We start from the raw sequence: 23,235 nt of genomic DNA on the forward strand, positions 1-23,235 counted from the left end.
CTTTTGGCAAATCAAAAATCCATGTCATAAAAAATAACCATTAATTGAAACAAAAATAGCATACAAATAAAAAGCTGATATATCTAAAACCTCAAGGTTGACCATCTGAAGTAATCATGTCTATATGAAGGAATATATTCAAATGGAAATGCATAAGCAATGTGTAAGCATTTATGTGGATGCACAATTTGTTACATTACATATGCATACATGCTAATGTTTGTGAATCTATCTAAAAGTCCATGCCAGGTCAAAATAAAAAGTCCATAATGTCAAGGATGATACATCGTATGTGTTGAAACTTGATTTTCTCCATGGGTTGAATTCTCTACCCTTGCAACTAGTTTTGCCGCACAAAGGATTCACGGCTCACAAAACGGTGACAACACAACATTAAAAATTGTAGAAATCTCCATCCTTGCAGCTCACTTCACTACACGAAGGCTTTGTCATCCACGAAAAGATGAGTCCCCAAATTTTGGAATAGTGGAATGCACACACATGTGCACAGATGCACATGCATGCACAGACCCACACAATCCTAATTCCACTTTGGTTTGTACTAGACTTTGATTTAGTAATGAAAAGAAGCAGCTTATGGACAATCTTGAATCCATGTTATGAGTCCGTATGCTTTAAAATTTAGACTTTTGATATGCACATGTTTTATCACGTGCTTTTTAGAGAATGAAGGCCATTTTGTTCTCCACATATAATGTCCAAGCACTTTCTTTTTGTGAGAATTAATATAGTTTACTTGATTCAAAGGTTTTGACATATGAGAAACTTGTTTAATTTTATGCCTTGCCCAACTTTGGTATCCACTGGTATAGGTAGATACACAGACACACAACACATTAGCCCAATTCCACTTTGGATTGTACTAGATTTTGACTTAACATTGAAAATAAATAGCTTACAAATGACCTTAAATACAGATGATAAGACTGCATATAAAGTTTGTGCTAATACCCAATTTGGATGGGAGAAAAAAGGCGCTACCCTTAGAAATTGAGCAAACGCTCATTTTAGTGTGAGGGTCAACTTTGGTCCTCAATGCTCTTCTCTCTCTTCCATGTTCCCGCGGACTCACTCTCGCTCTTGTACCCCTATCTAATTCATGGACTCATGTGGCTTAAAATTTTTAGTAATATGGTAACAAAGATCATGCATTTCAAAAACTATTGAGCTCAAATTTTGGGCCACTATGTCTACTCAAGTGTCTGTCTTGATTTTTGAGGTCATCCACCCCAAACTCATTAGATCTGAAAACATTGGCTCTCGATTATAGAATGGCATTGTCAAAATTCTAAATAACTTAGTTACCACCTACTATACATACACAATTCTAGGTCTTCTTTAGCCAGATACTAAGTTCCACACTTAGTAAGAAGTGGGTAGCTTTGTACTCACTTTTGAGAACACATATACACACCCATACCTCTAACATGCATATATGTGCAATATATTTGACCCACCCTATATATTTCGCTATAGAAGGAGGTAGTGAGAGAGAGAGAGAGAGAGAGAGAGAGAGACGTCCATGTACACCTCATGGGTCAGCTTGGCTTGGCATGCAACACTGGCAAAAAACCAACAAAAGCCACCTCCCTCATTGAAAGAGTTTAGGACCTACTCTTGGAGAGTTTGATCTAGCATGTGCATACAAGTCAATGTGTTATACATTAATTTGAAATGATGAAAGTCATTCTACTTTCATTACATTTTTATATTTTTATGCATCGTAAGGAGCCAAAACCTCTACAATAAATTTTATAGTAGATTCTTTAACATGTATACACACACCCAACCTATGTATATATGTGCAATATACTTGACGCACCCTATATTTCACTATAGAAAGAGAGAGAGAGAGAGAGAGAGAGAGAGAGAGAGAGGAAGAGGGAGAGGGAGATGGAGAGGGAGGGAGAGAGAGAGAGAGAGAGAGAGAGAGAGAGAGAGAGAGAGAGAGAGAGAGAGGACAGGCTTCCCCATAGAAGGCGAGAGAGAGAGAGAGAGAGAGAGAGAGAGAGAGAGAGAGAGAGAGAGAGAGAGAGAGGACAGACTTCCCCCCTTTTAGTATAGCATGAATGCACCACCCAAGATGATCCCATGAGATGAGATCAACCATATCATACGGTTGGACCTCCTCCAGCTATAGCTACATAAATCTAGAGTTTAGGGGGGCGGAGGATTTTCCCACCAAGATTCCGTTCTACCATGACCACTTCCTGAGGGTTTCGAACCATGGTCTCATCATCAGACCTTAGTACCTTGAGGATAGGAGAGTCTCACATGAATTGAGGATCACCATAGGTCAGTTGCACGTCTCATCATATCAGTTGCAGATTGAGCTAGGGAGAGCTGCAGGCATACCCCGAGAGCAGAGGATCCGCACACTATGCCGGATGGAGACCGAGATAGAGGAGCACTTTCTATGTGTCTGTCTAGTCTACTATGAGATCCAAGGGTGACATCACTACCTCTTTGAAGAGGGGCATGGCTTTGTGGCTTTGGTCCACTTATGCAGCTAATCCATTTTCTTGATCAGGTTCGTGTTGGGCTCTATCTGATTGAGATGCAATGACAGAGAGATATACTGATGCAACAAACCCAAGAGCAATAGGGATTGATGCGATAGGCCACTGAGATTGACAAAGCATAGACAATTGTTACATATTTTCATGCATCTGAGTTAGTTGCGGGTGAGGCTAAGGGAGAGGAGATTGATGAGGAGATGAGAGCATCATGAACTAGCAGTAGGTGTCCCCACCACGATGCTTCCAAACGAGAGGCACACACTCCACGTGCGACATGCAGAGGGACCAGAGCATGCATGATCATAGTTCTACCTATTTCAACCCTCCTCATAGGTGACCACTAGAGATGAGGCATTACCCTGTACATAGTCCATCGGATCCAGAGATCGAGGAGACCAAAGATCCAAAGATCGAGGAGACCACACCCTCCACCGCATCAAGAGATAGCTCAATAGACACAGATATGAGAGCTCTTCACATCTCGTTAGAGAGCCACCATGTTACCTGGATATATGAAACTTGGGCATGTACTAGGGACGTTAGTTGTAAGCACTCGATATTTTTTTGAGATATTTTGCTACTCTACTATTTTGTTCACTAGCTTAGCACTTTAGCACTCAGCAAGGGCCTTAGTGGGAACTTTGCTTCAGGCCCTAAATTCCTATTCAACCTCTTGGTGTCTCATCCATGGGTCTAATAATCTCTAGTTATCCCCTCTCCATGGATATATTGTCCTCGGGTAGTCATTGTATGTTCTCATACATATAATATCATGAATTGCAAACTAGATCATATATAGGACTAAAATTGTCGTCAGTAATTTATCATTTGTATCGATATGGCATATTAAAGGGTATCTCATATCATTCATGACTAAGGTGTCAACCCTGCTCTATCGAAGGTAATCCTAGTTAATGTTTTCTAGGGGATTCTTTTTCCCCAATTGGGTAGAAAGTCATGAAGGGTAGTTCCAATGCATATTGCTATTTATAGGGGTGACTATAGTGGTCACTCAAAATATCATATTCAAGGGGGGTTACCCAAGCAGTCCTAATTGGGCTAATGTCCATTTGGTGTGTTTAGGACCCATAGGGTCTTCTTTAAATATGTATGTATACCAAGTTTATGAAAGTAGTTATTTATCTTTTCACCTTAATATGTAGCTCCTTTGTCTCAAGGCTTCCCTTTTCTAAACTATTATAAATTATATTCCCGAGGATTCTAACTAATGCCTTCTTTTGTAAGGCTGGCTCTTCTTATTAAAGGATCCCTCTATACTCATATACCAAGTTTATGAAAGTAATTACTTACCTTTTCGTTGTATATATATCTCAAATCTCAAATTGTAAAATCCATAGCACATTTTCTATTGTTTTATGTGACCAAGGCTCCATCCCAATAATATTCTCTATTTTTTCGAAAAAACTGTGCTGATTATATTACTTCGAAAACAAGATACAAGAGGTCAGTTTTGCAACTGACGGGGCTGCGTTCACAAATCGGACACAGCCCAAAAAGAAAACAGAAAGCTCTCTCTCACGGAGGGATCAGGCGAGTGTGAATGAATAGCCAGAGAGGTGGTGAATAGCGCCACTGAAGGCCCTAAGAAGTATGCGCGAAGAAAAGGCCCTACGTATCCCAATCACGGAGGAAACGTCTCCGCTTCTCCCGGCCAGCCCAGGAATCTCCCTGTATCTGGTCCCATTGGCCTCTGAGTGTGTGTATAATCTCACTCCAGATGTCAGTCATGACCTGGGCAGTCGAAAGAGAGGTGCTACCGAGTATCTGCGCGTAGCGCGAAGTCCAAATGTACCATCTAGCGATGCTGCTAATAATCTCCCAGACTGGCTGCCTCTCCTGAGATCCTGTGTCAGCCTCTGCCAGGTGCGACAGAATGCCCTCTAGCGGCCCCCAAGTCCCCTGTGTGATAAGGAACATGGGGTCCTGCGGGCCTGCCTCGAATAACTGATGAAAGCCAGGTGTGGTGCTGCTCCAGCAGAACGTGCCCCAAGTGATCAAGCCTAGCTCCGGTGCTGCGCGAGTAAGGATCCCGAAGGTCCACCTCCACACTTCCTAGACGCGAGTGCAGCTCCACAGGCAGTGTTTTGGTGACTCCTTGTCCTCATGACAGATCTGACAAAGTCCATCCTGACCAACCTATCGCAACCAGCTCCCCACTAGAAGACCCTTGTGGGCGAGTAGCCAAAGGAAGTAGGAAATCTTCTACGGCCCAGCTCTCCCACAAGGCCTTCCAAAAGGCCTGCAAAAATAGCCTGGAGATACCCTGAGCAAAAATATTCTCTATGGAAAGGAAGCACCTTAATTTCGATTGCTAAATATACCTCTCCATTGGAAGGGTATGTGTGTGTGTGTGTGTGTATTCGTCCTATCAAACATCTAACCTACTATACTACTGGACCAATTTTCAATGTCAAAGTAAACCAATTGCAAGCATCTACTATTGCCCTTTTTAAATACCTAGTGAGAGTAGTCCGTTAATCACCAACCTCTCACTACCGTATAAGTGAGAATAATCCATATCATACCATTTCTCTTAGCAAGGTGTCAAAGTGGGAGTCAATTATTACATTCATATTTATGTCAGTACATTGCAAAAAGTACAACGATACTGATGACTAGTCTCCAATAAAGAGTTCAATCTTATCTAGCAGTACTTGGAGAAAGTCTGCTATAGAGTGCTCCTCGAAGTTGCTAACACCATGTCTTCATGCCTTAGATTTTCCAAAGCAAACCTGATGGAGAAGTATGCCGACTCACCTGCACAAACATAGCACATTAGAACATGCACACTATGAATTGTGGGACTGTAGGCTTCAATGCCGGCACATAGTTGTTATCCGTGTCACTCGATCTAGATTAGCATAATCAAATCTTAGCATTTTACTATTCAATAGTAATCAGAGGTGGACAATTAAAGATATGAAGAAATGTATATAAAATGTTAGTGAAATCCAAGTAACAAGTGGGAATCTCAAGTAAACCATAAATTTGGGTACTCCAACCAAGTCCAAGAGAATTCCCAAGGTCAAAAAATCCAAATATAACCTCAATATACTTATACCTTTCTTCAATCTCGTGTTGGCACTTTCCAATTATCAATATCACAATTAAATTTATGCACACATCAAAGTGCGATAAGGTCCTTGAGAATGTCAAAATTGAAGGACTGACTCCATGCTACATGGCCTTTTCACTTTTTTACACTTAAAATCATGCTATATTAGACTTGACTTCTATTAGTAATTACACTATGAATATTTCTTAATTTAGTAGATAAAAAATGTTTCCATAATATAACTAATAAGATAAAAGGAGACTCCGATGGTAATTCTCTCCCCAATCACCTTAAGAGAAGTTCTCAAGAAATGCAACACAATGTAAAAAACACTGCTTGCAAGTTACCGACTCATGACAAATGATGGCCTTTTCCATTTATCAAAGTATAAAGTATAAAGTGTAAAGTGTAAATTGTAAAGTGTAATCCAATACCATCCTAAGGGTAGAATCTTATCCATGGAACTTTACTTCCTATTTCAAGTTACCGACTCATGACAAATAAATGAGAAATGATGGTCTTTTCCATTTATCAATGCTAAGCTAAGGTTCCTAGCTCTCTCTAAGAAATGCATATAAAATGTTAGTCAAATTCAAGTAATAAGTGGGAATCTCAAATAAACCATAAATATGGGTCTTCCAACCAGGTCCAAGGGAATTCCCAAGGTCAAAAATTCTAGATCTAACCTCAGTATGTATAACATTTCCTTGATTTCCTGTTTGTCTTTTCCAATTACTAGTATCCCAATTAAATTTATGCACACATCAAAGTGCCAATGGGAACCTCAACATTATATGACTTAAAAATAAAGGAAATAATCGAGCCAAGGGTTAGACAATTTGTTTAACATTGGCCCAAGCAATATCCCAATAAGCAACCTTGGTATACTTATACCTTTCCTTGATCTATTGTTGGCATTTTCTAATTATCAATATCACAATTAGATTCATGCATACATCATAGTGCGATAAGGTCCTTGAGAAGGTCAAAATTGAAGGACAAGATCTTCCACCCAGGTAAAGTTTTGTGAAAATGCCAAATGTGAAGCCCGCTCTCTTGAATCCATGGAATGTAAAACATTCCAATAGAATCACATAAAATCCCAAATAATCAAGCCTAGCATTCTTAAACTTATTAATAAAATCTCAATTGTAAATTACCTTAAAGGTTACCACTAGAACATAGTGTGACATATATATCTGTATTGTCCTCTATTGGAGCTCAATATATAACAAGTCGTAGCTCCTATATGTTAGAAGTGTGTTGAATATAGTCGAAATAGTATATCAACCCGATAGGCATCAGAAATATGGGTTGGAGAGTCGAACAAATGATGGTGTAGTATCTCAAAGTATGCTGGCTTGGGCAACCCTTCTTCCTTGTGGCATGACATGAAGCTATGTTCCTATATACCTCAACGATCCACTAGATGAAAGTGTTGCTCGAAGGATGAGATGATGGTGATATACTATAACGTTGCTAGTAGCTCTTGCTAACCTTTCCAATCATCACGATGAGAGCACTCTCTTATGAGCTCGTTCTAATCCATGGTAAAGCTCCCTCCATAGGCCGAATATCTCGCTTCTGTTGAATGACCAAGAAATATAAAGCGATTTTATACATAGTACTGCTCCTGGCCATTCTATATGCATTTTTGTTCCTGGCTCATTCAGCAAACACATTTTATCACGAGCTCAACTAGAGAGATCTCAATCGCTACAGAACTTCCAGGGATTTAGCCAAAGAGGTAATGATACGTATAGCCAGAGAGGCATGACCTCTACAGCTGTGCCGATTGGATAGAAGTGGTCCTCGAGCTTGATGAGCTTCCTACTATATCTTTCGTGAATCTGCGCACTGGATAGCACAGACTGCGTGAATCTATGGACTCTCTGATAAGAAATTCTCCAAAACCAGTAGATTCGAGCATTGTGGGTCTGATAAGGAATGCCAACACGAGCTGGAATGTCAATATAGAGGCCAATATATGGGCAGTCCTATGGATCTGCTTACTAGCTGGTGTGTTGTAGACAGTGAAAAATGGCAAGCCGGTAGAGCTTCCATACGCATAGAACAAACCATCGTAGGCACAGCAAAAAAATCGAAGGTTTACAAGCGTAGATACAGGGAGTTCGACAAGTAATGGCATCACGTAAGTAGTGGACTACAAACTACGCGCCATCTGCATAGTGGGTCATAAAAGCATATCTCCTACAGAGTCAGCCGTTTATGGTTGTATTATTAGAGTTCTACGGGTTTCGCAATAGTCCTACCGGCGTATAATAGTCGCGTAGCCAAAGAGAACCACCGTGGTCTCTTGATTTCATTCAAGTGAAGGCTCCTCACAGCCTTAAGCTAGGGCGTAAAGAGTATCCGGATTCCCTTCAATGTGAAGGCAGTCAAGTAGAAGGATTGTAGTTCAACGTGAAGCCAAGTAGAAGGTAGTCTCCACGAAAATCGTGAATCACCGCCTACTCTACAGGCGCACCCAGTTCCAGAGCATATAAAATTCATAAATATAATGGACTGGCGATGAGAGGGTAACCATATAAATTTCATAAATATAATGGACTGGCGATGAGAGGGTAGCCATATAATAGAAGCCAAGCCAAGATCCAAGGCTACTATGCAAAAAGATACAGGTCCTTATGTCTTGAACCATCTCGAACTAGTGTTATCACGTCGCATATCTCCAAAGTAGCTATGAGGGTCCAAAGCCAAAAAGAATCTCGTGAGAGCCCTTACCTGGTTAAGGTCCAGCTCCCCAAAGTCTGCTACCATCCCAAGAGCGTTGATAATGCATGTTCGAGTTGAATAGTGGACTGGCGAAAGTCGAACAGTGTGCCATCCCCTACGTCTTCCATCCCAGCTCTATTCATGATCTCAGGAGGTAAGTGGCCAGTCGGTCGTACACCATGGAATGAGAAGGAGTTTAGGGTGGTCGAGCTGAGGAGAGGCGGTTGGAGGCAAGCATAAGGTAGTAGAATGAGGATATCCTTGTCTTTGATGTTCAGTCAGGAGGCAACTTATCAGATCTTCTGATGATATTCTCTTGGAGGTTGTATTTCAGCCTGTCAGGATTGCGGGACAGGGATCCACACTGGTATCTTGACCTTGATCCTATTCTCCTTGCGCTAGGGTCTTGGAGACTCTGGCTGTATGGTGGTTCCCCTATTAGGTTCTTGCAGTGGGACCCAGGGGAGTGGGAATGGATTGATGAGGGGCACCGAGAGAAGAGCTTTCCCTTCTTTCGCTATACAGCTAGAAATGACCAGATGTTTCAGCTCAACAGAGCGCCACATTGGGATAGTTTTCAGATTTTTGCAGCCAGAGGCGATGGAAGGTATCCAAGTTCACCCTTCCCAGACTATGGCCGGCACGGTACACACTCTGATGGCCATTTGGGCGAGCATGCAGGGATCCTCCAGAGCAGCCACTGCCAAGAAAGTTACTTTTTTCAGAGTTTGGAGGGGATCTCCTTTCTTCTTCAGGGTTGAGATGGCATTTTCAGCCTCCGCCTTGGTTCTTTATTAGCTCACTTTGAGCTGTTTTTTCCTCATGCATTGCATGATGTACTCCCGCATTTGAGCTTGCTCTCGCAGTTTTCATTCATACTTAATGAAGTAATTTTCTTGAAAAAAAAAAAGAATCGAAACCACGCACAAATCTGAAGATATAGACAGCCAAATAGACAACAAAAGCATGTAGAAATATAGTTTTCAAATAGAACCAAAACCAATTAGTACAAAGGACGACCTTATAACCACCACCAGATGGACAGCTTGAGTGCTGCTCAACTCGTGCATGAAGAAGACCTCAGGATGCTGCCTGATCTGCTGCCAACTCCTCATCCTTTTTTTAAAAGGAAAGAGGGTGGATGGGAGGGGGGCGGGGTTGTTAGAATGTCACTGTCCCCACCTGTGAGCCCCCAATTCAAGGGGACAAGGGGGCAAAAGACAATATGGGGATGGAGGGTGTCATACCTGGCTTTCTTGAGGAAGATTTGCATAGGATCTGAGGCGACAAGAAGCAGCAACCGTGCGTGGAAAAGTGCGCCAGCAAAACAAGGGCGCGTGAAGAGCATTTTGGGCAGTATTTGGGCCTGGCAGCAGCAGCAGCCCACAAGGCCCACAAAGGGGCCTATTTATAGGCCAGACCAGTCAGGTATGGTCGACCATCTGCAGCCCCATATAACCGACCAGATCAGGTCGGTTAGGGGGGCCCTACCAGTCGGCTCATGGAGCAGGGAACCGACCCCCTGGTCGGCCACTTTTCTCCTATATAAAGCCCCCCAACTCCCCCTCACTCATCATCACAACCTACACTGAAGGCCTTGCATCCAGGCAGCGTGGTAGGAGAGGAGAGTGCTCAGCTCTTTTGTAACAGCAACCCTTGCTGTCTTTTGTGCTCAGCCCTGAGCTTTGTCATCCCACATCCTGTGGAAGAATACATATCTGAGTTTTGGTCTCTATCTCTCTTGAGAAAGGTTTTGTGTATGCATGTGATCATCTATACAGTTTACTGAGTGTTGTATGAGCTGCAATTGGAGTGAGAGGTGTGAGAGACTCTATCCTCCTATTTCCAACGGGGGGCAGTAGTCTCATAACATGCACTAGTGTGCAACCTGTGGCAAGCCACGGGCTACAAAACAAATGAAGTAACAACTTTAGGCAAAGAGAAAATCAAACAATTGAACATCATGAAAAGTGAGCGGAATGTAATGCTCAACAGTCATTTTAATGGAGTTACTCCATGTGCACAGCCAAAAGACTCCTCTTGGCATTATCTCTTTGAAATTGCATATAAGGTTAGGTTGATTTTGAAGAGAGTAGTAACTCTTAATGTAGAAACTTGAAAGACATTGCATATTGAATCCTAATGTAGAAAGAAATACAAAATCACGAACTTTGCAATGCTGATCTGGAGTCATATGCTGTGTCCAACCATAGACTACTTAAATAATTATGCTCTGATTTTGGAACAACTAAAATATGCATACAATAAAGCTCTAAAATCTCACAGGTTTCTGCAATTCCATTCACTGTTGACAAATAACTTTATCTTTTTACTTTATTGAGATAACGCCGCTAGGAATTGCCGGTTTTGCGAATTTGGATCTTATGGATGTAAGGAGCCCTAGAGAAATTAGGCTTTATAGTCCTAATTTCTCTAGGGCTCCTTACATCTTGTTGCAACACGAGAGTGATGAATTTCTTACGCTTTGACGTAGTCCACAAACGAATTCGTAGGAGAAGGAGAAACCTTGGAGCTTTAAACCCAGAAATTGAACTTATGGATAAAAATGTACGTACATTCAATGTGCGATGATGATGGAATTCAACCGGCTAGGATTTGGGATCCATTTTCCAAGTGTCCATGCACCAAATCTCATTGTCGTTTCACTATAAGGAGAACTTCCATGTTTAATCACCACCACCACAACTCTTCCATCATTTTGTTTTGCTGGTTCGTAAGCCATGCTTGGACTCATTGGCAATGGATTAACGTTAATAGGGGAAGGCACTCTTTTGTTGCTTCATTGATTTTAAGAAGGCATTCGATACGGTGCCTAGGGATGTGCTATGGGAGAGAATGGAATGCATAGAAGTGCCTCAGGAAATAAGGTTTGCTGTCTTTAGACTTTATGAGAAAGTAAAATGTCAATTAAAATGTAAGGATGGGATGTCACAAGAATTTTATAGCAATATGGGGGTCAAACAAGGATGCCCACTCTCACCCACCTTGTTTGGTTTATGCATTGATAGACTTGAGGAACTGATGCACACAGAAGCAGGTAAAAGAGGGTTGTCCAGCCTCTACCTAGCAGATTTTGAGATTCACTTGCTTCTTTATGCGGATGATGTGGTTGTTTACTAATAGTGAGGGTAAGATGCACAAATGATGGATATCCTCAGCATGTTCTGTTCGGAAAGTGGGCTGGCTGTGAATGTTTCCAAAACTAAACTCATGATAGTCAAGACTATACAGCCAAGTAATCCCCCTTCAATCTCATATATGGGTCAACTTGTTGATACAGTACACTCATTCAAATACTTAGGCATTGAAATTCCAGCCAATAACAAATGAAGCAACTGTGTGCAACAGAGAATTGATGCAGGATGGGGAAAGTATTATCAATTTGAAAATGACTGCAGCAATACCAACACAAGAAGGTGGCAAGTACGAAACATGATTTTTGGGGCATATGTGGTACAAACAGTGCTCTATGGGGTAGAGGTGTGGGGGGGGAGTATACCATCATCAAAATGGAATGATGTAGAAAAAATGCAGAAATCTTTCATTAGAAGACACCTTGGCATCAAGGCTACCACACCCTACTCTCTCCTACTCCTAGAGACAGGATGCATACCCATAGAGTTGCATGCCTTGAAGAGAGTACTCAGAGACATCACAAAGGTCAAGCGCATGAATAATGAAAGGCTGCCAAAGAGGGCATGGGTAGAAAGTCAAAAGTCCCAAAAGACGAATAAGGGTAAGATTTTGGCATCTGGATGGGCACTAGATTTTAAAAAATGGTTCCAAAAATGGGAGGTAGAGAGGTACTTGGACCACTCTCCAGAGGAGGTAGATGAGGATGCCTTTCATCATGACCTGCTGAATGCACTACTGTCATGTGCACGGATCGGTATTTGACGTGTACTAGTTACACAGAACTAGCTCAGGTTAGCCTGGGGAGGCTTAGAGCTAGGCAGGCTTGATTCTCGGGTTGAGTGGCAAGGGTATGAACTATTTATAGGTCTTCGCTATTTTTGGCGCCGGGGCCCGAGTCTATAAAAGAGGCCCAGGGGGTTCAGTTCTCAGTGTGCAGTTGGGAGCAAGTCTCGTTCCCAGGTGCTAGGTCTGATCCTGGATTGTGTCGCGGACGCGCGCCTGCATCTTAGCGTAGCCCAAGGCCCAGTGGCAGATCCAGGGCTTCACAGCGCCACCTGGTGGTATGGGACACCAGGCTGGTTGGGATCTGATTGGGAGTTCGTGCCAGTAGCTCAGCTCGTGGCTCGGGGGGACATCTTCTGATTCGGGATCACATCCCGTAGATGTCACGGTTGGGTGGTGAGCAGCCTGCTCAGTTCTGATGTTGTGTGTGGTTATTTTGCAGATCAGGGGTTTCAGGAGTGCTGGGATGTGTCAGTTGGACCTAAGTTCTGATGTTGTGTGTGGTTATTTTGCAGATCAGGGGTTTCAGGAGTGCTGGGATGTGTCAGTTGGTAGGTCCAACTGACACATCCCAGCACTCCTGAAACCCCTGATCTGCAAAATAACCACACACAACATCAGAACTGAGCAGGCTGCTCACCACCCAACCGTGACATCTACGGGATGTGATCCCGAATCAGAAGATGTCCCCCCGAGCCACGAGCTGAGCTACTGGCACGAACTCCCAATCAGATCCCAACCAGCCTGGTGTCCCATACCACCAGGTGGCGCTGTGAAGCCCTGGATCTGCCACTGGGCCTTGGGCTACGCTAAGATGCAGGCGCGCGTCCGCGACACAATCCAGGATCAGACCTAGCACCTGGGAACGAGACTTGCTCCCAACTGCACACTGAGAACTGAACCCCCTGGGCCTCTTTTATAGACTCGGGCCCCGGCGCCAAAAATAGCGAAGACCTATAAATAGTTCATACCCTTGCCACTCAACCCGAGAATCAAGCCTGCCTAGCTCTAAGCCTCCCCAGGCTAACCTGAGCTAGTTCTGTGTAACTAGTACACGTCAAATACCGATCCGTGCACATGACAACTACACAGGAAATGGCAAACAGCTGAAAACAGAGATAAGTTTGAGTACTACCGTACATTTATTAACCCCGAATATTGGGTTACTTATACAGGAAGAGAAACAGCCACGCAGAAGTACATTTGCACACCTATGGCAATACATAAGCGAAGAGCTTTGGCCTCACTTCGCACCCAATCACACCAGCTGCAGATTGAAATAGGAGGATGGAAAGATATGCCAAAAGAGAGCAGAATATGCCAATTAGGTGACCAGGGAATGGCAGAAACTGAAGAACACATGGTAATGATATGCCCTTACTACACTCACATCCGGAAAGCATTTAGCTCTCTTCTCGAGGGACATAACAGACTGGCTGATATGCTACATAGCGGGTCACCCCCAGCTTTAGGAACGTTTGTCTATAAGGAACTCACCTAAGACATAAAGGTAGTTTCTCTTAATACCCTCCCCTCCAAGGGAGGAGTCTTTGTGTACGAGGATTTTGTATTGCTCAGGTCCCATAGACCGATTTTTTGGTCTTCAGAGGACGATAATATATTCTTCTTCTTCTTCTTCTTCTCTCTCGAGTTTGGTGTGGAAACAGAGCAATCTAAATTCCAATCAACGCATTTATTGGAAGTTGAATTCTGAAAGCTTTTAACAAGGGATATGCACACGTAGGCAAGAGATCTAACAAATTCTCACGTGTTTCTCATGCATCATAGAGGTACACAACAGTGCGAAGGCTTTTATAGCAAGCTTGGAAGCCAGTAATTCAACTGCAGGCTAAGCCCAATGTGCAACATGTGCAACCATCGATGCTGGGTTCTGAATATGCTTAGCTATTTGCATAATATAGACACAGAGGTTCCGGATATGTGAAAATACAGAGCTGTTCACTCTGAATTCACAATGAGAGGAGTATGATCTATCGTACCTCTTAAGACCGCATACATATTGAACAAAGCAAATGCATAGGGAATTCTTTCAAGCAAAACCTGCTGATTAGCAAAGTTACAAGCCTCCAGCATCCATAGGAACTTACCCAAGTTCAATCGCATCCGTGTGATCCGTTACGACTATGCAAAATACAGGCGCAAGCCGAGACCACAATTGCCGCTACTAATAGCGGATGGACACATATAACTTATTTGCATCCAACAGTTTACAATGATCAAATGAAATCAAAGGGCCCATGTTCTTTCCATGGTCCTGACTTCTTAGTCTCGTTAATATATTATAGATACATCCTGTAGAACAGCCTCCAATCATCTATGATATGTAGCATAAAAATAGACCAAGACACAGCAAGTATCATATCTTCTTCTGAAAAGCATCTGACATACCACAAAGTTGTTTCCACACGTCCTTGGTAGCGATGCTGTGCTCTCTTTGGCAAGAGCCACGTCGTTCTTAAAGTCCGACTGTGATCTTCTGTAGGTGTTCGTCGCACTCCTTAATGATCTGCTCCCTTTCCTGTTGACAGCAAACATTGTGTGGTGAGTTGCATTGCATCTAGGAAGGTTTTGTTATAAACCATAGCATTTCTTTGCAGCCATATGAACTACAATGCATAACTCCTGAGTTCAATCCAGTTACCTTTGAACCTCGGTGGGGCATTTCCCAACAATATTATTGTGAAATTGACTCTTCCTAATGACATACCCTTTGCCAAACAGACTTAGAAAATCTGCAGTTTAAAAACAGATGTGTTATGTCCTCCAGAACTCTGTTACACATTTGGCATACAACCCGTCCCATATTTTTTTCCCAATTGTTTTTCCAGGATGCTTTGTGAAGGATCAACCAGAGGAGACACGGTTGTTTTTCCGGGATATTCCTCTCCCATATCCTATTGCATCTTACCTTCCAGACTTTCGTCTCTTCTTGAAGATTTCCTGTTGAGAGCCTCTGCCATCTCACATTGAAGAAAGAATATGGGGACCGGTACTCAGCTTTTTTGTCCTGGCCAGTAGAATTCTCTTGATGAATCTCTCCTGCCTGCCCATCCAAGCAAGGGACCCTCTCTCCCGAATCTGGGTTCTACAATGGATAGCTAGGAGATCAAACCTATTTAGTCTGAACTTGTCCCTCAGCTCTCCACCCTGCATCAACCTCTGTTCTCCCAGGTCAGACGTCTCCCCTGCTCGTTTCTGTCCCATCTGACGGACATAATTGTGACCTGTTGTCTCAGCCCATATGCACGCATGCAGGACACATGAGCAGCCCCAATTTTGGACGTGCCTCATGGCAGTCCACGTGGACCTGTTCAACCCTGCTCAGGGACTACATACTGATCCAAGACAGATAATCCTGTCATCTGCCCATGTGTTGGCCTCATGTGCTGGCCACATTCTGCTCATATGGCAGTGATCTCTTTCCCATAACCTAAGTAGGTGTCACTCCCCCGTATACTCCTCTGTTGGCAGCTCACAGTGGGGAGTTGACCCACCTATCCCAACAGAAATGCTACCTTGTTGTAGAATTTCTGACCACTTCACAAAGCCTCAAATGGATATGAAGAAGCAAACAACCTGCTTAACCGGCCGACTATCCCAATTACAAGAACAGACAGCAAAGTCATTATGCTAACAACAATTTAGAGAGAGTATGGAGGGATTCAAACTCGTATATTGTTTAAATAATCTATGCTCAGGATATGCTTGTTGAAAAAACCCCACAACCAATCTCTCACCATAAAAGCTTTGACTTGTCTGCGTGCATATTGGAAGTTGATGGAGTCTCAACATGGCACATATTCTTCCAGCTTCATTTTGCGTGCATATTGGAAGTTGACTTATGAGTGGATTTTGGCTCCACAACAAACCTTGAGCCCTGAAGATTTTGCAGAATCCATTGTAACACGCTGTTTCACATTTTAACCTTGCACCCCTATGCCCCAGAAAGCTCCGTTAGCAAAAGAGCTACAGCCAATTCTCACAAAACAGATTCTGCCTTGTCCGTATCTGTCATGAAGAGCTGGACTGGGTCCAAACATGGCACGTATCCTTCCCACTTTGTTTGCAGGCTTAGCTTGTCCAGCTTTGCATGAATATCATCACTTTGTGGGTGGCTCTTGTCTCCCACAACAAAATCATGCACAACGTTATGGACCTCTAAAAATGCCTTTCCTGGCTTCTTCCAGACACCTGCACATTTTCTCAACTCCTGTACTCGATCCACATCCCTACCCATGCCAGCATTAGCATACATATTTGACATAATCGTGTACCCTGAAGCTGTCATAGACTCTATTGTAATAAATTGTTCAAAACAATGTGTTCCAGCTTCCACATTGCTTTGTAGATTACAGTGATTGAGCAAAGACGTCCATCCTATAAGATTTGTTTTGAATGGCATCGTGTGAAGTAAGACTTCTGCTTGCTCAAAGTGTCCTGCATGGCCAAGAAGTTCAACCATGCAATTATAGTGGTCAACTGTCGGAGTAATGCTATATGTCTCTGTCATTAACTTGAAGTAGTTGCGACCTTCTTCTATGAGGCCCATACGATTGCAGACTGAGAGAACACAAACAAAAGTGACATCATTTGGCTTCACCCCTTCTTGTTGCATGTAGTTAAAATAGCACAGGGCTAATATATAGTTGTTATTCTGGGCAAATCCCTCAATCATTACGCTCCATGTCACTACATCTCTTTGAGGCAGCTTATCAAACACTCGATGTGCATCCACAAGGCTCCCACATTTGGCATACATGTCAATAAGCGTGTTCCCAATCAATGTATCCAGCTCCTGACCACTTTTGATGAGATTTGCATGCACGAATTTGCCCGAATTTAATGCTGCTACACTAATACATGCTTTTAAGGCACAGACAAATGTGACACTATCTGGCTCTATGCTCCCTTGTTGCATATGTTGATAGAGTAGGAGAGCCTCTTGCCCATTTCCATGCAGGCTATATGCCGCAATCATAGCGTTCCAAGTCACTACAGTACGCTGTAGCACCTTGTCAAACACTTCGCGCGCATCCTCAAGGCCCCCACATTTTGCATACATGTCAATAAGGGTGTTCCCAATAAGCACATCTGATTCATAATCACTGTCTATGATGTTTGCATGGACACGTTTCGCCTGATCTAAGGATCCTAAGCTGGAACATGCTTTTGCAACACTAAGATAAGTGATCATGTCTGGCTCTATGCCCTTCACTTTCATCTCGCTAAACAGTTTAAGAGCATCATGACTAAACCCATAATGGGCATATCCTGTAATCATTGCATTCCAAACCACAAGACAAGACTTTGGTGATCTTTCAAACACCCCGCGTGCACACTTGATATCACCACATTTGGCATACATGTCAACGAGAGCACTCTGGACAAATGGATGAGACTCAAAACCACTTTCAGCTATAAGGCTGTGAATCAGCTTGCCCTGATCCAGGGCCTCCGTGCTAGAACATGCTTTCAAAATGCTGACAAATATGATGTTGTCTGGCTTTATGCTTTCCAGTTGCATTAGCTGGAAAAGTTTGAGAGCCTCATGACCATGACTATGCTGGACATATCCTGCAATCATTGCACTCCATGTTACCATATCCCGTTCTCTTAGTCTCTCAAACAAACAATGAGCATCTCCCAAGCTCCCACATTTGGCATACATGTCAATAAGGGTGTTCCCAACAAACAAATTGGAACAATAATCTCTTTCAATGATGTGGGCATGAATAACGTGGCCCTGCTCTAGGCGAGAGATGTTAGAGCATGCTTTAAGAACGGCAACAAAAACATGTCCATCCATTCTCACGCGTGACATGTACATCTGATGGTACAAGTTCAGAGCCTTCTCCTCTTCTTTAAGCTTTGCATGTGCTGAAATAATTGCAGCCCATGAAAACTCACTCTGTTCAGGAAGTCTGTTAAACACTTGATGCGCCTCCGACAAACTAGAGCACAGTGTAAACATGCGAATCAAGTGAGTTCCCAAGAAGATGCTTGATTCGAGTCCACATCTTTTAACAAGGAGATTTAATTTTCTCCCTGTTACTAGGTCTTTGCTCTTGATGCAGCCTTGTAGAATGCAAAAAAGTATGTTTACAGACACACGAAGTCCATGCTTCTCCATAAGATCAACATATTGGACAGCTTCAATAAGCCGTCCCTCCTTGCACAGTTTCCGCACACTGTGTACGGACGCAAATTGAACCATCCTTCCATGTCCTGCATGTTTCAGACGGGTACATAGCTGATTCAAGTGTAACAAGCCATGATGCAGGACGCACACAAAGGAACATATGAATGTGTGTGTGTGTGTGTGTGTGAGAGAGAGAGAGAGAGTGACTGAGTGAGTGAGCTATGACTGTAGTGTGTGTTTATTTATTTATTTATTTTTAATTTAATTTTTTTAATGTAAGAGAAAGAGAACAAAGCTACAATTATGCAGCGAAAAAATCATATTCTGCTCTTCGGAAGGATTCCAAACCTAGAGAGAAAGACAAAGAATGAGAGGAAGTAATACTACTTGTTGACCAAACCCGCCCTCATATTCTTATCGGAACTCCAAGATTCGGGAATTCTCCGCGTGTAAGCCCAGCGCAAATCCACCCGGGGAGAGAGAGAGAGAGAGCGTACAAATTGTAAACGCCTGGAGCTAACGAATAGATGTAGGCATATGTGCATTTGATGATTTCAATCATAAATTCATTATGTCATACGTGATGAAGGTGTGATTCGTGAGATTTACATGTGGTTTTAAGGAAGCAAGTACAGCCAAAGCAAGACGAAGAAGATGGAAACTACCATGGTGAGGGTGGCAATGATAAGGGAGGAGTGAGTTCATGTCTAAGAAAGAGTTTGAGAAAAAGAGATGGAAATTGAAGTTTGAATTGAAGAATATGAATGCCATGGTAAGCAAAAAACAAGAGAAGAGAGGTGATTAAAGAAGATGAAAGAAGAGAACAAGTGTGTGAAAGTACTCGTGAGCACTTCCTTTACTACGTCAGGGATGGAGGGAGGCAAAGAAGGAGTGACTTTACTACTCACGAGGGAGGGTAGAGGGGAGGGAAAGGGAAGGGGGGCAAAGAGAGAGATAGAGAGAGAGAGAGAGAGAGAGAGAGCAACAAGGTGAATGATATATCTATCATTCATTAGGCCTGCCTCTGGGTGAGTGAAATGCTTAAGAGAGAGCATAAAATTGGAGGCATGAAAAGGAAAGAGTGTACATAGTAGTAAATGCAAATGGTCCAAAAGTCAACAAGATGAATTTCATATATATATATATATATAGAGAGAGAGAGAGAGAGGAGGGGGGGGGGGGCAAGGGGAGGGCTTGCCTAGAGAGAAGAAGAAGAAGAGAGAGACAGACAGACAAAGAGAGGAGAAAGAAAGGAGAGAGAAAACGAGAAGAGAAAGGGGGGAGAGAGAGAGAGAGAGGACGAAGTCACTAAATGCATGCATTAAAGCCTCTTACAAGGAGCATACTTGGACCAATCACCTTTGTACCAAAGTCATAAATACCAACTGCCAAAGTTGCTAGCAACCAATAGGAAATTCTCACCCCAACAAATAGAAATAATCAGGATTTTTAGCTTTGCAAAACTCAAACTGTTGCTAAGGCTACCCAGAGGGCAGGCCAAAAAGCAAACAAAAAGGAAATGGTGTGGAGGAAGACTACACAAGATAAAGGGGCGAGAGGGAGAGAGAGAGAGGGGGGGGGGGGAGATGGTGTGTAAGAAGAAGACTTGAGGAGATAAAGAAGAGAGAGAGAGAGAGAGAGAGTCAACCACTTTAAAGTCTGCATTCAAGTCCAATGAAGAAGAGTGAACATATTGTCCAATAGCAAAAATGTACTTCCCAAATTCACAAAATACCTAATTTTTGCTTTCCCAAATTTGAAGCGTTGCTAAGGCTACCATGAGGGCAAGCTAAAAATAAAAAGAATCCATGTGGCAAAAGGTTGTGTGAGACACTTTTTTATGAAAGTGGTGCTGCCTTAAAGGAAGTGCTAAAAAATGTTTTACGATAATGAGCTCGCAACCCACATCTAGTCCACGGTCCACATGCATTGAATGCACCATAGGCAGGCAAGTGTAAACACAATCGTGGTACTTGCGGCTACGAAGTCACGAACCACTTTTATCTGAGGTAAAGACCGTGACTCATGGCCTCTACCGGTCTTCAAAGTTGATGAGCCGAGGTGGTAAAATTGGTGAAAGTTAACCTTGATATGATGAGCAAATGCCACGTCAAAGCGTATGGGAGAGATTTACTATGATGTGATGGCCAATGTGATGGCCATCTGCGAAAGTTTTTGACACATCATACCTTGGAGCCTCCACCATTTTTCTTGATATTGAGCAGGTTGATCCAACAGTCCCCAGCGACTTTGACGGAGAAGGGGAAGTTCAAATGAGGGAATATTTGAAACATCTTAGAATGAGAAGTTTTGTATCCTTTGAGAGTGAGGGATACATCTGAGGGACTTGCCGGAGCTCTTGGGCTCTTGGGTTCTGTGCATGCAAGCCATCGTGTAGTAGAGTACAAGGAGTTAGGAATAGCGTGAAGCACCGTAGGAGTATTTCAATGAGTGGAGAGGAGGATGAAAGGAAACTTATGAGTGAGAATAGTACTTCATATGGGATAAGACCTATGGCTAGTATGGATGGGACAAGAGATAGGAGGGATGAGAAAACTGATGAAATTCCTTCTCATGCTGATGCAGTTGCTTCTAAATTTCAGGGAGGCTTTTCAGCTTCCTAATGATGAAGCTAAGAGGATGCTTAAGAAATATATTCCATGGCGTGTTAGAGATGTTGAGGGGAGAGGGCTAGTTGATTTTGGTAAAATGCATCCAATGGTCTATGAAATGCCTTTGGAGTTTATTAAGCTTGAACTAGAGAATTTGGCGAAAGGAGGGGGTCTATCTTTTCTTTATAGGCAAAGTGCCCACGATGATAGAACTTGAACAGTTTCTTGCTTATGAATGTGACATCCCTCCTGCAAGGATTTTCAATATTGGGTTCTTTCTTCTTCGGTGTGCATCTGAGGCTATTTGCAATGAGCTTGTGGGGAGGTCTTTTTTTTTCCCGAGTGCGATTGTTCTAATGGTTCTGTGGAGTCCGTCCTTTAATGTGTTCATCTATCATGATTGTTATCATCGTGGTTGGGGGGGTATTGACCATCTTTAAAATCTGGATTGTCCCTCCCTTTGCCAGGCAAGAGTTCAGGCTCAAAAAATCATGGATAGTTTCATATATGTTTCGAATTGATTTTCGGAATGGCATCCGATGCAATTTGGCCCTTCTCCGGATTCGTGTTTTTTATTCAAAAGATTGGCCACTTTGTGAGAGAATGCCCTGAGAGGGAGGAGAACATGAAATTGGCTCGAAGTGATTCTGATGAAGAGCCTTAAGAAAAGCCCTTGGCTCATGCAGAGCCCATACCTAATCATGCATGTTGCATGCAACCATCTCAGGTGGTTCGTGAGAAGCGAGATTTGCATGTGGATGTTGAGAAGACTATTGATTTGAAGAAGGAAGAACCATGGAATTTTGTCACTAAGCTAATCTTGGGAGTGTCATGGGTGATCTTATGGAACTTGAGGGGGTTGTTGCTATAAGGTTAAGCAGCATAGATGTTGTCTTGGTGTGATCAAATGTAAGATGCTTGATGTGGTCTTTTGCAAGAATGTAAGTGTGGCAAAGACGATAGTTTATGGTTTGCCTTTTGTCAGATGGGCTTCTTTGCTTTAGTAAATTATGCGATTAGGGAAAGTGGGGGTGTTGCCATTCTGGTTCGGGGGTTACATGGTGTGAATGAAGTTTTGTGCGATGGTGAAGGTGCATTTATTGCTATAGCTATGAATGTTTCAAGTTTTGAACTTCATGTAGTCAGTGTATGCTCCTAGTCGTCCGGGTGATAGAAGTTTGTGTTGGAGGAGAGTCTACTCGATGGAGATTGGAATATGACTATATGATTTGATGATCGCTCTCATGTCAGTAATGGTTACTCAAGGTGGAGAGGGACTCTTGGGTGGAGCTATGCTTGGAATGGGGCCTAATAGACTGTATTTAGCTCAATTCAAATGGATTCTTGGAATAATAGAAGGAAGGGGGGTGAGTTTTGTGCAGGAAGGCTAGATAGAATCTACTCTTCTCAGGAGGGTAACTGGATGCAAACCCTCATGAGAGGGAGTTACTTGTTTAACACTACGATTTCTAATCATCTTCCTCTGGTTTGGAATTTCTCCCTTTACTTGGTGGTGGGAAATCATTTGATGTGCCTTTTAGGTTGGATAAATGCCATTTGTTTAATGTGGTTTTTTGGAGGCTTATTGAATCAAAATTGAAGGAATGTACCAAGTCCATGCAAGGCCTACATCTTTGTTCAAAAGGTGTAGTATGCCTTGCTCGAGACTGGGTCACGAGTGATAGAGCTATGCAAAATCAAGAGGAGAATATGGTCAGAGAGACTTTGAGGAGTGTTGCCAGTTGCTCCCCTTTTCACCCCTTCATCTCCATGTTGCTAGTTGACAGTAAGGAAGCTTTTAAGCAAGTTGAATTAGCCAAAGCTAAACAAGCCCATCTATTGAGTAAACAACCTTGAATTTTTTTGGATGACTTGTCCATCAAAAATGTTATTCCATTCTATGAAGAGGAAGCAGACGATAGAATCCATTAACAAAGTTTAAGATGCTCAAGTTCATCTTGTCACTGAATTTAGGCACATTGCTGATGTTCTTAAATTAGAGCCAAGTTCATTGTGGGGAAACCTATGGTCTCTGACTTGGCCTAGCAGAGGTGTATTGATAGGATGAAGTCTTGGGTTGCAAAGGCAAACCGGCATAGGCTATCCTAATAGCCTTTACCATAGATGAATCGTGGGAGGTTTTGGAAGAAACGGAGAAAGATAGGTCCCTAG

At 42.8% G+C, this 23,235-nt stretch overlaps 1 protein-coding gene across 1 annotated transcript in view; it reads right to left on the reverse strand.

The window, feature by feature from the left end:
* The window catches only part of LOC147881555 (pentatricopeptide repeat-containing protein At2g27610-like), a 31,404-nt gene extending 12,656 nt beyond the window's left edge, over positions 1–18,748 (reverse strand). The window contains exon 1 of the mRNA XM_087402412.1: positions 16,296–18,748. Coding sequence (XP_087258538.1) covers positions 16,296–18,526 — 2,231 coding nt within the window. The 5' untranslated portion in view covers positions 18,527–18,748. The remainder of the gene's footprint in view (positions 1–16,295) is intronic.
* Positions 18,749–23,235: the final 4,487 nt, after the last annotated feature.

Source organism: Dipteris shenzhenensis, chromosome 31 (assembly GCF_047967505.1).
Source record: "Dipteris shenzhenensis isolate YYH24624 ecotype China chromosome 31, Dip_SZ_1.0, whole genome shotgun sequence".
NCBI classification, from domain to species: Eukaryota; Viridiplantae; Streptophyta; class Polypodiopsida; order Gleicheniales; family Dipteridaceae; genus Dipteris; species Dipteris shenzhenensis.